Source organism: Bactrocera oleae, chromosome 5 (assembly GCF_042242935.1).
Source record: "Bactrocera oleae isolate idBacOlea1 chromosome 5, idBacOlea1, whole genome shotgun sequence".
NCBI lineage: Eukaryota > Metazoa > Arthropoda > Insecta > Diptera > Tephritidae > Bactrocera > Bactrocera oleae.
In genome coordinates, this window is record NC_091539.1 from 29,455,530 (window position 1) to 29,477,809 (window position 22,280).

Here is a 22,280-nt window from a genome sequence, read left to right on the forward strand (position 1 = left end):
ATTCTTTTCTTTGTTTGAAATCTCAAACGAGTATACCATTTGACTTTGCAAGAGTATAAAATGTTCGGTTACAACCGAACTTAGCCCTGCCTTACTTGTTTCTTTTAAATAGTGATAAAATAGTGATTAAAAAAAAGTTCTATACGCGCAGTGTGCAGATTTTAAATAAAAACATGTTGGCAGCAAACATTGTAAAGTATTTATTTATATTATTTTAATGTTATGTAATATAGTTTAAGATATATAGTAAATCTTTTATCATGTTTACCGTCGCTTTTGCGTTAGCTCTATTTTAGTTAAAATAAATATTGAGAATTAAAATTAAGTATTAATTTCAACGTATTATTAGCATTTTTTGGAAGCTTACACTCGGGCGATGTATAGATGCATATTGCCAGTAGATTAGAAGAATCTCACAGCATGGTTATAAACTGTGAAGAGCTCTCTAGTCCACTAACCATAAAGCATCGAATTGTTAAATTTAGCTATTGAATTTTGTGCAAATGTATATTATAACAAACAGATGTTAGTAAAATAAGTTGACGCAAAGTTATAGACTCAAAAATACACCCTTTGGCCTAAATATTTATCCAACTTCTGCACACATATACATAGGTGCATAGGCCTCGAAGTTTCTATAAATTAACTTGAAGTTGTGTTAATTGAAGCATTTATGTATATAAAACTTCCTTATCTGTTCTTCAATTTCAATATAGATAAAATGACAAATGTAATGGCAGCGCCATTATTGCCTATTAGGAAAAATCTAACTCGATTTACAAAAGAAATTAATGTTTCCAATAATTCCTTGAAGGTTATACATACATAAATATATATTTATTTGAAAGCCAAAATGGAGTAGAATACATTTTAACTTTTTGTTAGCCTCGCCATATTTCATTAAATATATACCATATATATACTTATGAATTTCAGATTTTTCTCAAAGGGACTGTCCGTAATAGTTGTAAAACATATTGATTAGATTGGTAAAGCTCTGTAGATTTTGTTCATATGTATATGTTCAATCATATACATATACCTATATATATAAATTATATAGCCCCTATAATATCGATGACTGCTTATATATTTATATATGCATACATGTATATATTTACATAATTAAATAAATTTCTCCTTCTGTCTTTATTTAGCCTATAATATTTATCAAATGTGAATCGAATACATACATACTTATAATGCACACAAATACCGTTATTGATCGTTGGCACTGTTGTGAAGTTGTGACCCGTTACTGTTATATATGATTTAAAATCCACCACATTATAGAGCACATACTTGTAATGCTGTATGTATTTATTTAGCTCTGATGTTCCTTGAATTGTACAACACAGATCTATATGTTTTAATTGATATTATAAAGGTTAAGTTAGCACAGGTAAGAAAGTATAAGCGAACGTTAAATACTCTCGCATATAAATGCAAAGAACGCAAAATATTTCGACATGTCTTCATCGCAAAAAGATATTTTATTTTGGTTTAAATCCAAATTCATAATTCTCAATGAGAACCAATTGCGTTAAGATTAGTATTAAACAAGAAAAAACGTTAACTTCGGTTACACCGAAGCTATAATACTTTTCCCAAATACAAATGTTCCTTACAAGGACTTGATTCCAATTGTTCAGTTTATATGGCAGCTATATGATATAGTGATCTGATCTGAACAATTTCTTCGAAGAATACATTGTTTTCTTAGGAAATAATTCATGGCAAGTTTTGTGAAGATACCTTTTCAAATGAAAAAGTTTTCCGTGCAAGCACTTTAATCCGATCGTTCAGTTAATATGGCAGATATATGCTCTAGTGATCCGATCTGAACAATTTCTTCGAAGATTAGATACAGGAAATAACTCATGCCAAAGTTCGTGAAGATATTACGTCAAATAAAAAAGTTTCCCATACAAGCACTTGATTCCGATTGTTCAGTTTGTATGGTACCTTAGTGAGGAAAGGACAGGTGCAAAATTTCAGAGTGATAGCTTTAAAACTGAGGGAGTAGTTTACATATATACAGACAGGCGGACATGACCAAAGCAACTCAGCTCATCATGCTGATCATTTATGTACATATGTATGTAAGTATATATTTTATAGGGTCTCCGACGTCACTCAGTGGTATACTTAAAAAAAACCCTGTTCAGGGTATAAAAACTTATCCCATAGGTAACAGGCTTTGTTTCATTACTATAATCGTCGTATGGGGCTTTGTCAAGATATTAACCAACTTCTACCACATTAATTTTTGGTGCGAAACCGGATACTAGTGAAACTTTTTTACATGTGGTCGCATTTTTTATTATGCGAGTTCGAAGTCAACTGATGAAATGAACTGGATAATCTGAAATTTTGCATCTGTCCTTTCCGCACTAAGATGCTGCTCATTTGTCGGAACGGCCAATATCGGACCACCGTAGCATATAGCTGCCATATTAACTGAACGATCGGAATCGTGTTCTTGTAAGGAACTTTTTGTATTTGTGAAGGGTATTATAGCTTCGATACAACCCAAATTAACATTTTTTCTTGTTTTAAACTACATAGGTATATACCCAAATTCGTTGTAATGTTTATTGTGCATACATACATATATATTTAGAGATCATTGTTATAAAGAAAAAAGCTTAAGGAACAAAAAAAATCATATTATTACATACTTATATGCAGCATTTGCGTTCATATATTTAGAGGTCGTTGCTTACATTTTTTAAATGTTAATTTGAGAATTTTTTTGTTCATGTATTGTTCAATCTACGTTAACTAACGTTCTATTCCATATTTTTTAACGAAAGTTTTTTGTGAAATTAACTGGGGGAAATCTCAGGGATATATATTTTTTTCATAACACATATTTTTAACCAATTAAGCGGGAAACCCAATTGACCGGGTTTAATAAAGCGGGAAAATTTACACGTATTTTGTATGCAAGTTTTTTTTTTTTTGAGCGACCAAGTGATTCAAATGTCAAAAACCCGGGCTCTATTAAGCGGAGGATACTGTATAAACTACTAGGGTGTGATAAAGGTCCATTATATAAATTACAATGTACATGCGATATTTATGATCCATTTTTTTTTTTGATAGTTTTCTTTATTTTTATACAATATACTTATACATATTTGCTGAATACAATTGCACATTGTCAAAAACCGCCAATGTAGAGTCGCTTACTACATCTTTAAGACAATATATATTATCGAAAGAACACCCAGCTATGAACTGAAAATCTGTTTGTCGCTTTCTACACTCTAGAGAACAATATTTTGTCAATAGTCTTGGCCAAAAAAGTTTGGTCAGCTAGACAATTCTAATGAAATAGAGATTAGATTAGTATTAAGGATCTTGTATGGAACTCAACAAAACACCAAGGCAAATGGCCTCGCAACATAAATTTCGTATGTATGTACATTTATACATACATATATGTTTACCATATGTTTATGGTATAAGCAATGTAATTAAATAATTTTAAGCATCAAACAATCCTTGAATATTCTGTCGGTGGGCATACTTGTAAAACCAGATAACTAGTATCAAGTTTCATTAAAATTTACTTATGTTTTTCAGGCGGACGGATCGATGGACAGACACTGCGCAATTAATTTATGTATATCATCTACCCACATTTGTGCCCTATCTCAGTTATATCGCAAACAATACTTAAGCCAAACTACAGATTTTTTCATGAATATTTATTACTAGATGACCATTTTGCATATAGATTTTTACGCTAACTGGGCAGTATATGAATTCTCACATAAGGGTACGGTTGTTTAAAATTAACATTACCATATTTTATATTACACCTTTTTGTACTTCTACTTTTTTCTTACCAAACCTTTTTAATTAAATAACTTTCTACGCCTAATATTTTATTATTTGCACTATGGTTCTACCTAAGCTGTTAAACCCTTTACAAAATAATGTAGTTTATTTGTTTAATTTTTAATTTACCAATGTGTTAATTTATGTATATATTATATGAAGCTCAAAATGATATATGGTAAATATATTATATCAGTGATAAATAAGTTATTTCAATGACTCACGTCACTTCTGTATTACATCTATTTTAGGTTAAGATAAACATATTAGGAACAAACTTTAATGTTTTATTATCACTTTTTTCTGGATGCTTATACACGGGCGATGTATAGATGCTTATTGCCAGTAGATTAGAAGAATCTCACAGCATTGAATAAACTGTGAAGAGCTCCCTAGTCCACTAACCATAATGCACCGAACTGCTTAAATATTTTTTTTTGTTTTAGTTATTAAATTTAATGAAAATGTTTATAACCAAGCGCAGAAATACGAAAAATAAGTTGATGATTTAATGATTTAGTACAAAAATATTGTGAAATTAAAAGTACACACTTCGACTTTCAATATTTATACAACTCCTGCACACACAGTACGCACCTGATCGAAGTTTCTTCAAAATGGACTTGAAGTTGTGCTAATCGAAGCATTTATGTATATAAAATTTCCTTATCTCTTCTTTAGTTTGAATATAGATAAAATTACAAATATAATGACAGCGCCTTTAATTCCTGTTAGGTAAAATCTAACTTAAATTACAAAAAAATTAATGTTTTCAATATCTCCTTGCAGGTGAAAGCCAATTATGGAGTAAAACATTTTAACGCAGCTACTAATAAGATATCTTAGAAAATTGTTTGGTCCTATAAAAGGGAATAGAGAAGACTCAAGCCCTCTAAAATGTATGTAAGTCTAATATTTATTTCATCAGTATTATACAGAAGTGCTGCAAAATCTCTAACTTTGAAACAGAAGGCGGAAACTTTATTTAAAAATTAAATTTTACGAGTGCTAATTATACTACTGATAAAGACACAATATGCGGTGACCGAAAATGTTAATACGATTCTTACTAGATGTCGAATGAATAGTTTTTTTCCAACTCAACATTTATAAAACATCCAAGCCCTACGCATCAACAATTCTAGAATGACAAAAATAGGTGCAAGACATTAGCTTATGTTTAGATTTTCTTAATGGGACTATACGTAAATGTTGTAAAACATATTGATTAGATTGATTAAGCCCTCTACCTTTTGTTGGTATATGTATGTTCAATAACATGTATACCTATATACATACACATTTATTTATAAATTTATCGATATGTGTGTACCATATATATATTATATATATATATATCTACTGGTACATGTGTACATATTTATGTAACCAAATTAAATTTCTCAAAAAGAGCATGTGGAATATTCCTGGGATGTGAAAAAGACCTCAAGACTATTTGATGTAAATTCAAAATACATATATTGTAAATCCAGGTGCTAACTAAAATCGCATTCTGTTCCATATGTTTAAGTATTTCAACACCATTACCAATAAAAGGTCTATTTCAATCGTTTAAATTTGCGAAAAATAGTTTTCTGTATATTCGAATTTCAGGTGTTTAAGCGATATTATAAAATAAATATAAAATTCAAGTTTATTCGGCAGCTAATAGTATTGCCTATGCCGATGATTCTAATGGATGATTCACATAAAACTTTTGATTCGCATTGCTTCAGACATTTGCTTTGATAGATAAGGTCGATGTATACTTTTGTATGAGTTCATCCATAAGAATCCTAAACTTTAACTTTACCCAAAAGAGCTTTGGCCGGAATCAGCGATGAAATGTATATTGGTGATTACGGCGACAAATAGCATAGGGAGCCAGTTGTGCCTGATGTAGGAAGTTTTCTATGCAGTCGGCGAAGAAGGTATTGGCGATTATGACCAATTTTTGTTATGGAGGAAATTAAATACATATTGTGATGAAGTATCGGCTGCCAATGCTGCTATAAAAGTAGTTACCAATAAGTCAACAAGCGAAAAAGAAGTTGCGGTTACTCAAAAGATGTTTGCCTAAACTCCTAAGCTATTTGTACTAAATGATTTTATTTCATTTCGATAGATAAAGAATAATATTTTATTTTTGCTAAATTATAAACTTGATTTCTGTACCCTTCTGTTCTTATTCAAAATCACCAAAATGTGAAAAGCTGAAAAAATTTCGCTGTCTGCATAGAACACATCATTCTTATCTTTAGTTCAATCCTGGTTTTAAATTGAGAACCATTGATCTACACAAAATATAAAAATAATTTATCAAGAAATTTTGATCGTGTTACAGCGGTTTTTATAAGTAGGACACAAAGGAACGATTAAAATTGCAAAACTTATACAATAGGAGGGTTATCTTGCTCTTGCAAAACCCTTGCAACACTTTGCAGTGTACGGACTTTCCAATTCCATTGCACGAATGCAGCAATAGAACACATGCAAAAATGATGGCTGCAAAGTATGCAACACCAAAATCCATGTTCGCGCAATGACGCGTAGCAAAATAATTGCAAACCTTTGCTAGCTGTCATATTACGTATATACACCTACATTTCACTGATATTTCTGTTTCTACAATGGGTTGTTCTCCTTTTATTGCATATTATACTCTGGCAACATGTTGCTACAAATTTCGGTAGGTAATATCATCCTGACATTCTTACATTACAGTGCGAAGGACGAAATCAGGCAAAAACACGCCTAATTTCGATAGTGCTCTTGCGTTAAGCCACCTTACGACCAAAAATTGTCCAAATCGAACCAAAACTATTCAAGTCACCAGATAACGAATATGTGCACCCCAATTCCTATTGGGAACTTTTTATCGAAAATATCGGTCAATCTATAAGATATATGTATTACAGAAATTCGGAGAGAATCCTTTTCTGATAACAGTATGCCTGTATGTTAAAAATGGGTAAGATCGGACCAATAATTCCCTTAGCCCCCATATACCCAATAGAAAGATTTTCGAATGTCCGTCGTATCAAGGGAGCGTATTTTCTGATAATAATGTATATTTGTGCCTAAAATGGATAAAATCGGGTAAAAACTTGCCTCAGACCCAGATAACTAATATTAGAATTTTCAAACATCCCGTTGAACTTACTTCTTACTAGGAGAGCCGACATTCAAGGATTTTAGGCAAAAACAACTTTGATTGAGATGTGTTTCCAGCTTGTGGCGTTTTCAAAGGTTCTGGTGGCGGATTTAGTGATGACAGCATTTTTCCAGATGCGCAACATAAACAGCTATTCATCCGATTCACTATTGTATTCGAAAGCCTGACAATATTGACATTCTTTGTCCATTCTACCAATCATGATTAACGAATGTGATGAATAGTCTATTTCAGGGTCTTATTCAAACGCAAGGCGACTAAACGATACTCGTGCCAGTGCTCGATGATTTTGCACCCGCTGTCGTTCATTTAGTCTGTGAGCATCGGTCACTCGTTGACGCGCCTCTCGTTGCCTTAACGTATTAGCACGAAGACGTTGATTGCATTGCTCTGAATTCTCATTTGCAAAAAATTCATTGTTCAAACATTATCAAGTTCATCGAATTGTGGGTCGAAGATTTATATACATAGGTATATAAAGATATATTGGTGATGGTATGTGAGGTACCTTAATGAAACTCAGATACCAGGTTTTTCTGTTAGCAATATGTAATTATGTCAAAAATATATAAAATGGGGTCAATACTACCTCTATTCGAACCTAATACCTTTATACCGTATATACAAAATTCCTTAAAAGTATAATATTGGATATATTATATTATAATGCCGAAAAAATATGAAATTATACTAGATATAATTATTTTCGTTATTCTTCCAAGTTCAGTGCGTAAGTTATTTAAAACTGTATTGTAAACAGTTTGGATTGGTCAAAATGTGTGATATTTCCATGATATTAAGTGAATAAATGTTCTTAAAAATTGATTGATTGTAATATAATCACGATTTTATGGAATAATGAATGTTGAACGCTTTTACAACATTTTTTAATATTAAGTTTTACCAATACATGAAGGAAGTAAGGAAGGGCTAAGTTCTGGTGTAACCGAATATTTATACCACTTTTGCCACTTGCAAGAATCAAAGCCGGCGAAAGACTTAGACATAGATGTTGGCAAAACTTTATATTTATTAAAAAATGTTGCGATAGAATTCAACATTCATTATTCGACGAAATCGTGAATGAATAACACTCTCATTAATTTATGTTGAAGCTCATATACTCACTTAGTTTTATTAATATATTTTAATCGTGTCAACGAAAATTATATTAAAATCACCTTCACATAAAATATATTTGTCTAAACTCAACCGAAGAGGCTAAATTTAATATAGTTACTTAGTTGATGTGGAAAATGTTAACCAAAAGATCGAAATTCTTTTTATTAGGGATAAGAGGTCCAGACTCATAACATATATTTTCAGTTGTAAACCACAGAATTTTCAAGGAAACTGGATTGTTAAATAAAAGTCCCAATTTAATGCTATACACCTTTCTTTGTTTCTATTTCCAACAATTTAACACTTATTGTTCGTTATTCGAGTATACAACATATTGCTTGCAACTCAATTGGTCTTTACACAGCAACACTCTAACTACTGTGTCTGCTGCACAATCTGGCATCCCTTATATAGCAGATATTTGACAAAAGTTCGCCACTAGAACATTCTGGCAACTACGAATTCGCTGTCTAGTTGCTTCTGGCAATTTATCGTCGGTTCGATTTAGTTCTATCATGCGTGTCCGTCACACTGCTCTTCACCTAAGTGTGATCGTCATTATTAGACCTATTTGCGCTGCCAAACACAAACCATTCATTTCTCTCCTCTTGTCTTCTAGGATGGTGTTAACTTAGCCATCCTTCTCTTATTGGAGTTAGTTCTATCCGTTTTCCGTTTTTCGAATACCTAATATCTAGTACATCCCTTGACTTAAAGCTGACTCAATATTCCATTCTTTATCAGAACGTAATTCCATTGTAACACCGAATCTCGTTACCCACTTGTTGATAAATGCGTCCGCCACTGGTTTACCCTCTTGATTAGGAATTGTGTATACTTCTGGCCATTCGTTGCGATGGTCTTTGACTACCAAAACATGACTATTTCCTAATTTATTAGTGGGGAATGAATCATCTTCATCCACGGCAGTTTGCTCAACTGGTGCACTTGGCGCAATTATAACTGTGTCTGTTCGCCACTAGAACATTCTGGCAACTACGAGTTCGATGTCTAGTTGTTTCTGGCAATTTATCGTCGGTTCGATTTTATTTTGTCATGAGTGTTTGTCGTAATATGTAGTATGTGATTTCAGGAATTCTAAACTAAATGGATACACACAAAAATATGTTTTAAAGGAAACCCTTATCGCATATCACACAAAATAGGTAACATACGAACGCACTATGCTGGAAACAGTCACCAACATTCCGCCCTTACGTACGTACTGCCTGTATTAAACAAAATGTGTCAAAATTTATGCCCATAGTGGCAATGTAGAAATCTGTTGTTATCTCTTGTTTTCATTTGACTTATGTTGCCATTGTTCAATTTGTATACATGATTTTTCACACATTTAGTTTTTTTAGTTATAATTTTTTATAATGTAAAAGCACGAAACTAAAGTCCAACCATTAAAAATAGTCGACCTATTTATAAGTAAATTTATTTGACTTTGATTTTGAGTTAATTTAAGAAAATTTCAAATTTATTCAACTTTATTTTTTAAGTACTACAACATATCGAGACTGGCAACCCTACCTTGCTAGAGAGCAATCAGCTCACTCGTTTTTACGGTTACCTGGTTCGCCATGAGAAATGAGATGCCGAGGCATATTAAAGCGGTAATTAGGGCGAAAGGTGCGTCTAAATATTGAATCTGCGAATTATAACATTGATAATAAAATACTTCATTTTGTTTTGAATTAATTAGTTGTAAGATCTTATAATAGGGAAAAACTGACAGTAAAACGTTCGTTATTGAATATGCCAAAAACAAATATGGTATGAAAATATTGAAAAAATGTATGAAGCGTATTGATTTGACTTCATAATGTTGTATTAAAAATGCAATGAAATTCAAACATATTTGATATATTCGATATTATGACAAAAAAATTGAGTTTTCAAGCTGTCCAGTTTTTTTTTGCACAGGACAGTAGTTTTCGTTAACACATACATATGTACATACATTTTTATATCGTAAATTTTAATATTTTAGGAACAGATACAGCATTTCACTATTATTTTATTCAAGCTTTCCATATCGTCTATATTTTCCCCGAAAATTTATTTCTCTTTATTTCAACACTTCCGACAGTTCTTAACAAAGAGATAAAAAAGTTTTGTTTAAAATCTTATTTATATAATAGCAATGCTAACATCCTCGAACCTTTACAGTCATCCAAGATAATGGTTCTCGGAGCTTCCACTTCTTGCTGGATATTGGTGCGCCACTGCCGGACGCTATGTCATTGATACGCTTAGTGTTTGCATGGGGGTCTCGAAGAGTCCATTAGTCCGAAATTGGCCATTAGACAGCCCGCTATCCGTTGCCCGTCGCAATTGTCATCTCAACCTCTCGTTTTCGACATTTAACAGAATTGAAAAACTAAACTTGTATGCATATTTTAAAAATATATTTCGATTAATAGAAATAAATAATAACAAGTAAGGAGGGGCTATGTTCGGGAATAACCAAACAATTTATATTTTCCCAATTTGCAGGAATCAACGTCGGGGAAATACCTTCATTTTGAATTGATTACAATCAAATTTAGTATCTTATTAATATATAATCATCTATGTGATATAAACTCAAACATAGAGGTTCAATTTAATATACTGAGTTGATGTAGAAAACGTCAGAAGGATTGCAATACATTATACGGTATTAGAGATATGAGGTTAAGACCAAGGTCTAGATCAACTCCATCTATATTCAGCGCTAAACATTTAATAAAGGTATTGAGGCCGAACATGTTAATCTGGTACTGTGAACATACTTTTTGGTATATCTCAGTAGTGTAGTAAATTTTGTTTCAAAACAGTTGAATAATTTTATTACTTATTTTTGAAAAATTTGCTTACAATTGTTTTGAAGCGAGCAGCAAATGTAATTTTTCAAAATTAATCAAATGATTTTTTAGGTTATGACGCAAAGCAAACAGCTGAGCTGATGTTACCACGTAACGAAAAAATTATCAAGCTTGTCACACTGGTACATTACTCGGTATAACGGAAATCTGTTAATTTTACAAAAACAAAATGCAACTTAAAAACTTAATGAATTAACAAAGCTGGTGTGAATACTCCTAATACAATTTTATAATTAAAGAATTTAATTTAATATCATACATTTTTAACAACCTAAATGGTTTAAAGTCAGCCAAAAAGTCGGAAATCACTATACAGGGTATATTGAGGGCTTGTTGAAAAAACCATACCATATATTCAAGCAATTTTGTAAATAAATAACTGACACATTGACCGAAGTATTTGGCATAAGGTTTGTTAGAGTAACGAAAATCATTACTTATATGTATTATTTATAATATTATATAATTTCAAATTTTCGACATTAAACTACAGTATGTCCAATATTATACTTTCAGTTAACTTTGGTAAGATATCTTACATATTGACTGATAAATACTGTATAAAACCAGCTGGAAGTTTGAAAATCCTATACAAGGTATAGGGGAGATAGGGGTAGTATTGACCTGATTTTATCTATTTTTGATATGATGTTTGATGCTCTCTGAGTTTCACTAAGGTACGAAACAAATGTTTTTATCCATTTTAGGCGCAAAGATGCCCCGTAATTCGATAACTCACATAATATCCGATATATGTATTATAAAGTCAGCCGGAAGTTCGAATTTTTTTTTTATTAGGTATATGGGGGCTAAGGGAATTATTGACCCGATTCAACACATTTTTGACATACAGACATACTGTTATCGAAAAAGAATTCTCTCCAAATTCCAATAATATGTTATATCTCACTGATTGACTGGGAGCACTAGAATCCACGTTTTCGGTATCTGTGGTTCGAACTGTTATGGTCCGATTTTTACAATTTTTGGACTTAATATGGCATACTTTAAAGGCACTATTTGTGCAAAGTTTTATCGTGATATATTCATTGGGGCTTGATTTGTATACTGCAAAGTGAAAGATAAGAATAGAATTTAAATTTTGTGTTATATGGAAAGTAGGCGTGGTTGTAATCCGATTTCGCCTCCTTTCGCTTTGTAACATTGGAATGTTATAATACTTGTAATGTTACCTACCGAACTTGGTTGGAATTGGTTGGGTAGGACCGTAGATTTGTGATTTCACCTAAAAATGACCGGCGCCCCGTCAATCGTCCTCTGTTGTACAATCCTGAATGTAAAAATAAATATTTCTGACGCATTTAGCTATTGATTTATCACACTTTTAGTAGTTTTTAACTAAACCGTTCAAAAAACAATAAATCAATAACTATTTTTATACTGTCGTAGTTATAGTAACTTATAGATTTTCTGTTAATGGCGGTGTGTGGGCGTGGCAACGATCCAATTACGTCCGCGATCCGGCTGATTGGGAAACCACCGGGACTTTAGTCCCCTCACTCTATTATCTTCTCTCTGAACCACTCCGTTATTCTGATCAAGTTCATCAGTACGAAAAGTTTTATCTGTTCAACCTCCGAAATATACAATAGTTAAGAAACCCTCAACATATAGTTGCGGTTACTTTCATATACAAAGCTTTGCACTCGCATAGAAGATGTTTTATAGTCTCCTCTTCTTTTATTTCCTGACAACCAAAGTTGTCACAACTAGGAAAATATACAGACAATAATGTTGCAACTATAATCCGAAATTCAATTCAGCAATATTCTGCAAATAACTTCGCTATCAGCATTGCTCAATTAAAATTGCAATAACAATAACCACATATTTCTCGCTCAAACTGAGGTTCGCTCCGAATTATTGCTTACGTTATCACTATTGAATATATAGAAATAAGTACTAGCAAGTAAGAACTCGTACATATGTATGTAACTCATAGTAAAATTTGTTCAATAAAGTGTTTATATTCAATTTTGTAATCCGAAGAGGTATTCAGTGTGAGGTGGATAGCATTAACTTAAATACCCTTTTTTCCTGGGTCTAAATATAGGGTAGTGCCTTATCTGGTCCTAGTTCATCTACTCCACGGAAGATCACTATGTCTTGGAATACATTGCTTGGCAATATGTATATATGAATATATTAATTGTTGTTAACACACACCTTTAATTGCTGAGATCTCCGCTTGGAAGACCCGGCAGTAGTCTAGACGGAAGGCGATTTTGGTTTCTAGCTTTACTGAAAAGACACACCTCCCACTCGATTATCTTATTTGGACCCATCCGTATAGATGCTAATAGGGAAGATTCCTTCAGTCTAAGTACTGTCTTCGCTGCCAGTTGCTTCCAGAACAAGTCTGTTGTAAATGTAAAATGACGTTTAGTGCGTGAGTTGGCATTGTTCTAAGAGCTTCACTGATGTATAACGTATGCTAGCTACTCTTTATATGCTTTCCATACTCCTTACCGCGTCTTTCTTTTTTTGTATAGAGTCAATGAGTTATCCGATTATTGCCTCACATACACATTTCGCTACATTTATGATAAGCAGAAGTTAGCATATCTGCAAATCAATTGCAAACATATGTTTATTAGTGAAGATATTTTGGATTTAAAGGCCTTGAAACTGCTTATCACCCAATATATAATACATTATTTTCTGACGCTATATCTACAGAAATGGATTCTAACACTACTCCACTGTCTTGTGTATACTTAATGGTATGGTTTTCAGAGCTGCCTGGGAAGTGGGTATTCATTAGTAGGCTTAAAGACTCTTCAATGGATTTTCGCTGTGGTCTGACTTCTCAAGGTACCCAATGTTATGCACCGAATGTGCTATAATTTTTTTAAACCGAGGCGCTTTATTAAAAAAGTTTCCAAAGGTTTATTTTTTCTTGTACTATCTCTTTTTAGTATAACCTTAGAAGGTTGTAATAGCTATTTCAATCCTCTTCTTCTTGGGATAGTTTAGCTACATACATTAATGTGCTTCCTGCAATCGTTCTATAATTTTTATTAAGCTCGAGAGATCACCATGATCAATTCTTCCCTTACTTCGTGTTATTGTACAAGCTACCTCTAATAATAGTCGCCAATATTTGGTGCAACGTTTAACGAGGATAAGGATAGTTTTAGCTCTTGCATAAGCACCTGATCTCTCGTTTTCCTATGATTCCTGAATTTGTTGAATCTGTCTACGCTTTCCTCAATTATACATTTAATGTATCGGTGATCCGAAAAGGGGTATTCTTTAATAACTTCCCATTGGGTTACCTTATTAAACTGTTCTTTCTATAGATGTCTGTCCTGTCCCATATTGTGTGGTGTGCGTTTGAGTTGACACCAAGTATAATCATGCACTTGCTGGCTCGTTGTCCCGTACCAGCTCTTTTATCAGCTGCTATGGTACTTCCTCCTCGTCGTATAGCATGTAGCTTGACACCAGCCGATATCTATTTCCCTCGGTCTCTCAGCTTACTGATGTGGTGTTGCTATATAGCAATGTACCATAAAAACTTTAAGGTTTTTCTTAGGCATTATACATACCCTTACCTTCGACACGTGTACAAAGTTTCATGAGGATATCTCAATTTTTACTCAAGTTACAGATTGAACTGACAGTCAGACGGATAGATAGTCACCCAGATTTCAACTCGTCTCGTCAATCTGATCATTTATACATGCATAAGTATATAACCCCGAATCTATCTCGATTAGTTTTATGTGTTACAAACAACAGGTGAACAAAACTATTATACTCTGTAGCAACATGTTGCACAAGTAATGTGTTCAATACGTTTTGCATGTGCGTGTGTGACATTTCACTCTTTTTTTCTCTCTTCTCTCGTTGCATCTGTGGTGACACTTCAATTTGGCATTTTCATTTCTGATATTTCCGATTTACATGCTCTCACAAACATAAAAAAACAGCTGAATTTCAATGAAGTATCACTGCGTCTATGTTTCACATACAATACTTGTCTATGCAGTACTGTGCTATGTACATATGCATAACCGAGCCTTTAGTCATTGCATAACTTGCATTTTGCTTGTCCCAAATATTTATGTTAAAGAAAGAAATCCACTTAGCTTCATTAAAAGATCACGCATTTTGACCACGTTAACGGTTTAAAGTCAGATGGGAAGTCAAAATGGATGGGAATCGTTATATCGCGATATTGGGGCTAGGGGCGGATCTGGCCTAATTGTATTAGCTTTTGACATTACTCAAGTAGACTCGAGAACTTGTTTCCAAGTAATTTTATGAAGATAACTCACACACTGAGCGACATATTCCACATAAAGTCTGAAATATATAAGAACGAAAATCATTATATATGGATCATTCCATCTTCCATTCATTTCATATAGAACTTGGGGTATTTCGTGTAGCAATTTCACACGGAAGTTCGAAAATCTTTATACAAGTATTAATTATACATATATACAAATACATACATATCATAAGGAGGAAAGATTTGATTGTTCGTTTGTTAATAAATTGTTTAAATAGGCTCCGAAACTACTTGATGGATTTTAAAATTTCTTTCATCGTTGGTAAGTATCTCTATCTATCTCTAGTAAACATAAGCTATATTATTTTTAGAAAAAAGTAAGGGATCTTTACTAAACTATATATATTTTTACCGCAAGGTGTGAAAAACAAAATGATTTACTACAACTTTGCAAAACACACTTTTATAATTATCTACAAAAAATGTAGCGACAGCATACTTATATCTAACTGTTATAGTTACGTCACAATGATTGTTCTTTGTTTTAAATAATAAAAAAAATACCGCCTCTGTAAAGGCTCTATATTTATACCTTGGCATTAATCCTTATCAAATTAAATCATGAAGTGGTTGCAATTAACTAACTATATGGGGGCTAATGTAAGTATTGAACCGACTACACTGTGTTTTAAATCAAGAGCACACTATTTTCAATAAAAGATTCTCTCTGAATTTCAAAAATTTATCCCAGAGTTTCACCGATATTTTTGGTATAAAACCAGCTACTATCATTGAAGTCCACATGTTCCGTACCTGGCAATTTGATAAGCTATGGTCCGATTTCAACTATTTTTGAATGTAAGATGGCTTATCTCAAAGCAAAATTTGCTCCCGATTTTATTCCCAACTCTTTATTGGCGCTATTCTATAAAAAGGAAGATTCACATGAAACTTCAAATTTTTATATATGGAAAGTAGGCGTGGTTGTTGTCCGAGTTTGCCCATTTCCACAACGTAACATACAAATGTCGAAATAATGTCTTCCACCAAATTTGGTTGAAAATGGTAGCAAGGGTCCCCTATTGGGTAAAAATTGTTAAATGTACACATATTTCAAAGCACTGAAGCTATCTTAACCAAACTTGCTGAGAAGAAGTGTTTAACCACGCCCGTCCACTTTTAGATGAAATCCTATACCTCAGGAACTACCTAACCAATATCAACCATATTTGTTACGAGAGATTATCCTATTGTAACTATTGTACGCTATAAAAATGGAATCGGTTGACAACCACGCCTACTTCCCATATAACTAATTCCATGTGATTCTTTCACTTTATAGTATACAAGTCAAATATCAATAAAGTTATTAAGGTAAAACTTTGCACAAATAGTGACCTCAAGTTATTTAATATACCTTGCGAGAGTATAAAATGTTCGGTTACACCAGAAATTAGACCTTCCTTACTTGTTGAAGTATATAACTGACACACTGAACGACATATTCGGCATAAAACTTGTTAGAAAAGCGAAAATCGTTATATGTAGTATATGGGAGTTGGGGCAGTAGAATGTTAGTTAGCGAATTTGAAATTGGTTGAGGAGGTACAGAGATATGTATGTATGTGATTTCACCAAAAAGTGGGCGGGCCACCGTTTCCTAAAAAGCCTTCTTGTGCCATCCCGGATCAGAATTTAATATCTCAAACGCATTTAGTTATTGATTTATCGCACTCTAGTAGCTTTTAACAAAACCGTTATATGAGGAGTGGGCAGGATTATCATCCAATTTCACCTATTTTTACACAATCGTTAGAAGGGTTGAATGAATTTGTCTCGTGAAATTCCCCAGCTAATAGTCTTCCTTCTTTATTAACCTGATCAGATCGAATTATGGAATGTGACACGCCCGTATTCATAGTCAGTATGTGCTTTTCGCCGTCTACACATCCACTAACCCTAACGTTACTCGTATTCGTTAATATTCCTTAATGCATACGTTTTTCGTGAAATGGAGATTACAGGGCATTTTGCTTGCAGGAACCAGCTCGTGCTCTTTTCGGCTGGCTCGTTTAGTGTACCGATTTGTTGGATTTGAGATTGTCTTCGATGAGATAACATCTCATGAAAACGCCTGCAAAGACTCGTTAGCACAGGAAGCAGATCTTCTGGCGACGATTTTGCGACTCGATTTGGAAGATCTGCTTCCTGTGCTCACTACCATACCGTCTTTCTAATGCACCCATCAACGTTTCATAACTACCCGCATCGCAGTTTGGAATGGTTGTAACATCTCCAATTCAGATCCTTTTAATGCAACAAACAATGCAGCTACTTTATCTTCAGCGTTTCAATTATTTGAAGATGCCGTCTTTTCGAATTAAAGCTTAAAAACATAGAACGGAACTGTGCCATAAAAGAATGGAGGTTTTACCTTGGCAGAATCGGTTGACATAATTGGCCGATTTAGTTGTAGCTCGCGGAGACGATTTTTCAATCTCAGTTTTAATTGTATCCCGCTCTTCCGAGATCTGTGAAGACATTTCTGCTATTTGTAAGGTCATCTGTGCTGATATACATGCAACTGCGTTGACAACCGCGTTTCTAATTAGGACAATTGGGATTGTTGACGCCTCTGCTATTTGTTGGGTTATACGTGCATCCTGCTATTTAAACTGTGTCGATATTTGCGTTGACATCTGGTCATTTGTGTTGACACCTGCAACATTGCAGCAAAAAGCATGTTCATGTCCATAATTTTTAACGAGCATTGAATCTCTTCCTTTTCTTCTATGGTATTTTCGTAGTCTCTTCTTGTAATTGCAATAGAAACTCGTATTAGTCAACATAATTGTAATTCGGACTTACTCAATTTGTTGTCAAACCACGTTGCTGCAGCCACATTTTCAATTTTGGAATTTTCAGATCGTTTTTGACAAATTATCTCCTTGGAAATTTATTTGACAAACTCACTTCTAACTGCAATTGTAACAGTTCTCGTTAAATCGTCTACCTTGTAACTCACTCTTGAGTTCGATAACTAGATATTATTTAAGTTTACAAATTATTGCGAATTGTCAGAGTCAATTATCAACTCCTAATCCAGAGGCCGAATGGACTAGTGGGTAACAAGATACGGTGTTCCAATGAAATTACCTTCTGACTAAGAAGGTAATTTCGAGTCAGCTTTAATTCAGGGGATGTAACAGAAACTGGAATCGATCGAACGTTGAAAGAAATTTTGAAGAAAATGGTAGGCAATTATCAAAAAGATTGGGATACCCACGGATATAGTTGCTGATAACATATGGGTCTGCTGTACATGAAACAACGGGGAAGACTGCAACAAGGGTAATTTTTGGTAATTATCTTCAGTTACCGATTGATTGGAAGTTTGGAATTAACGCAGGAAGGAATGCTAAGGAAGTCAACAGCATCGTAGAAGCCGAGGTGAGGGCTATACTTGTACATACTATGGGGAGACGGCGCACCAAAAATTATGAGCGATGAAATGAAAGTTAAATACGACAAGAGAATGAACTCTGAAGGTTTTATTGAAGGCGATTGGGTATTGTTATATATATTGCAAAAAAAGGCTCCTAAAACTATGCAGCTAAAACCATCAACTATCATGATTTCATTTGAATAACATATCTACTCAAACACATCCTTAAAGAGGGTGGCTAAATAATTAGTTTGACTTAAAATAGTAAAAAACATGATTTTAAAGCACTTCAAACTAAAAAGTGAAAAATAATTCCTTATATTAACTGACAGTAATATTGACCAAAGAATACGTGTAATATTATAAGAAAGGCGGGGGATGGTTTGTGCCATATTTTTAGTAAATCGAACATACCACACTTTTCTCCCATTAACACTAATAGTTTTCGATCAATATTACTGTCAGTTTATATAAGGAACTATTTTTCCTTGAATAACTATACTTGTGTAAATATGCAGCTGACCCGCAAGTGTTATTTAAACTTTGACTTCCGAATAAATTATTATTTTATTATTAGAAGATTTTTTGTTTATTAAATATATACCTAGCTTTGAAAAAGAACCTTAACATACTTCATGTATCGATTATTTAAAACATGTAAGGGTTTTGAAATATTATAATATTTTGTTATATAGAACTTTAAAAGTTAATTGAAAATCTTTTATAATTAAAATATATATGTACATATAGGATATCCAGTTTTTGAAACTAATGTTAAATATGTATACTCTTCTGCGTTTTTTGTAGTCAACTTCACTTCCTAACGCGATGTCAAAATCGAATTTTTTACCGTTTAGCGAAATCCGTGTTTATTTTGAATATAAATATTGAACAGTTTCTATGAAACTCCTATGAAAATGTGTCTTGCCTCCTTTTGACACACCATATATTTGCTTTTTTGCGTTAGCATTAAAACCCTTTCGATTCCAACAATCTCAATGACGGTAAATTGAACTATTAACTGACCATACAGACTGCTCTAATTATTATGAGTGTTTGGGGATTCCATCAGCAATTGCTTGCAGGGTTGCTTCTTTCATTTTATTTTCGTATTGTTAGCCCTGTATTGATTCAGTCATTAAAAACATTGCAACTTCAAGTTATTCGGTACGTTGACATTAGTTGTCATCATTCCAAGCTTTCTAGACAAATTCATGAATTTGTTTTGTATGTATTGTTAATCAAAAGTACAGGCCAAGTAATTCTATAAAAATGGAGCAGTTTTCGCATGATTTGACGGTTGCTTTGATGGAAGAGACTTCTTTGTTAGATCGGGTGCGAGTAAGTAGGTGGGGCCAACGTAGAAGGACTCGTTCTGCAGGGAATTTGCGTAAGTAAAACACTTCTGAAGCACCTATACATTGAATATATTAAATAATCATCTTGTGCAATTTATATATAAAATATTTGAAGACGTTATAAAGTTAATTGAACAAAAATTAATTTTAATTTATATACTTAAGCATGTGCCCCACAGCCAACAGAGAAAGAAGACTCTTCTAGTAGTCCAAGTGATGTAAGAAAAACAACGAATATAGATGACTTGGATATAAAAAATATTAAATTACCTAATATAAGCGATTCCGATGATAAAGAAACACATTTCCCTACTAAGTCGTCTGTTAAAACAGCACTTCGTTTAGGTACACTAGAATCAGATTCATTAAATGAGACTTTCAGTCCTTCAAGGTAAGGCCTAAATACAAACTACATAATGCTTGATAATTTTTTCATCATAACGTAGATTTTTTAAACCTAATGCCAGGAGAAAAAGGAAATTTAAAAGGATGTCTATGGAGTGTGATATAGGTATTATAGCGCCTATACAGAACTCCGATAAAAGTGTTCATCCGTCATCAACAATTGCAGCTAGTGCGACTGGATGTGTTACAATGAGGAAGCGTGTTTTAAAGCCCGATCCTGTTATCCGCAACAATTTATTTTTCTGTGGAAAACGTAAACGATCCAATCGTGATCGATACCAAGATTATGATAACACGAAGTCTCACTCAACGAGTATGCCTCGGTATACGCATATAGATGATAATAAAATACGTCCAAGAAGTTATTCTTCCACATCAAAACCTAATAGCGACCGTTTGTTGCCCTTAAATAAAGGTCTTCTGTCGAAAATAGAAAAAATATCACAATTACAAAAGACTGAATATGAGCAAAAATCTCCACCTTCCTTTTTAAACAATACTGAAAAAAACAGCTCTACAATGTGTCTACAAATACCAGCGCAACAACAAGAATTCAAAAATCTTCGTAAAAAACGTAGCCAATATCGGCGTTCTCAGCTACAAGAACTACAGTTTGCTGTTGAACAGCACTCCATGGATTGTAGTAATATAAATGATTTTCTAAGTTCTAGTTCTTTAAGTTCTTCCGATTCCGATGACGCACAAAGTGCAAACGATACCGATCGTGAAGGCGACGATGAACTAACAGATTGGCCAGGGAATGAGTGCGTTAGTGGCCCCGCTGACAATAAAAATGATACTAAACGCAAACTTACGAAGAAAAATACTAATTCCCTCATAAAATCTGATGAAATCTGTTTTACTGCTATAATGGGTGAAGATGATACAATGATGTTAGGTAGTGATGATTGGTCACCTAATATTTCAAATGATAACTTGGAACTCCGCTATCGACCATCAGAACCAATCGCTATCACGAACAAAAATTTTGATTTGGGCCGTAGAATATGTGATGAGGGCATTATTCCTTTTAATCAAATAGAAAGCGAAATGTCAGGCGAAACGTCAAATCCATTCTTTTCTTCGCCACCATCACATATAAATGAAATTAGAGAAATACGGGCTGGATGTCGACGCATTAAAGATGAAAGACCTGGTTTTAGCATTAAAACGAGTGTAAATGAGCGCCTTGCTCGATTTTTGCAGGATCCAAGACAAACACAAATCCGTTTGCCCGATATAGAAATATACGAGCATGAAAGTTTACTTAATCTGGCTACATTGTACTCTCTACAAATTTCATTGGCAAATGGATATGCCATACTTAACAAGACCAGGTAACATCTATATTTTTATTTATGTTTACGCCTATAAAAAAGTATTTCAATTCAAATCAAACAGCAATACGACTCAATCTATTAATATTGACCAAAAAGGTTTACAAAATTGTTTGCTTAGTGATTTTAAAAGGCGATGTTATGGAAGCAAAAAGGATGGTGTTCCAAGGGAATAGATAGTCTAGCAACATTCTTACCCCATCAGTCAACACACCAGGACATAAAAAAAATATATATAAATAAAATATTTGCGGTTATTATATGATTTTAAAGAAATAACGCTTTGCGTATTTATTTTATACGTTTTTATATGGGTATGAGTTCATTCAAGAAATTATGGATGAAAAGTCCTTGAATATAAAAATTATATATTTATTTAAATATTATATTATAGTTGATTACTTTGTACTTTTTTTTTTGTAAATAAACATGTACATATATATTTCTCATTA

General features: G+C 33.2%; 1 protein-coding gene and 1 long non-coding RNA gene across 4 annotated transcripts; both read left to right on the forward strand.

Moving 5' to 3' along the window:
* The first annotated feature begins 1,965 nt into the window (after positions 1-1,965).
* LOC138857482 (uncharacterized) lies at positions 1,966-10,600 on the forward strand. Of its 2 annotated transcripts, XR_011396592.1 has the most exons (5): positions 1,966-2,102; positions 2,169-2,484; positions 3,592-3,787; positions 4,639-4,752; positions 10,325-10,600. It is a non-coding gene; the product is annotated as an uncharacterized lncRNA (long non-coding RNA). The 2 variants fall into 2 exon arrangements; XR_011396593.1 differs by lacking the exon at positions 3,592-3,787.
* A 9,281-nt stretch (positions 10,601-19,881) lies between these two features.
* Positions 19,882-22,192, forward strand: LOC106623442 (uncharacterized). 2 transcript variants are annotated; one of them, XM_014242966.3, is made up of 4 exons: positions 19,882-20,118; positions 20,252-20,477; positions 20,554-21,828; positions 21,893-22,192. In XM_014242966.3, exons 1-4 carry the CDS (start codon positions 20,001-20,003, stop codon positions 22,002-22,004), a joined length of 1,731 nt encoding a protein of 576 aa, XP_014098441.2. In that variant the 5' UTR covers positions 19,882-20,000; the 3' UTR covers positions 22,005-22,192. The 2 variants fall into 2 exon arrangements, with proteins under 2 accessions (XP_014098441.2, XP_014098440.2); XM_014242965.3 differs by having other exon boundaries at positions 19,883-20,118; positions 20,533-21,828.
* The last annotated feature ends 88 nt before the right edge of the window (positions 22,193-22,280 follow it).

Excerpts from the sequence above, each read along its gene's own strand:
- LOC106623442 (XM_014242965.3), top strand. The coding sequence starts at position 20,001 with ATGGAGCAGTTTTCGCATGATTTGACGGTTGCTTTGATGGAAGAGACT. Across the intron at positions 20,119-20,251 it reads TCGTTCTGCAGGGAATTTGC|CATGTGCCCCACAGCCAACA; the intron begins GTAAGTAAAACA and ends TATATACTTAAG. Across the intron at positions 21,829-21,892 it reads GCCATACTTAACAAGACCAG|CAATACGACTCAATCTATTA; the intron begins GTAACATCTATA and ends CAAATCAAACAG.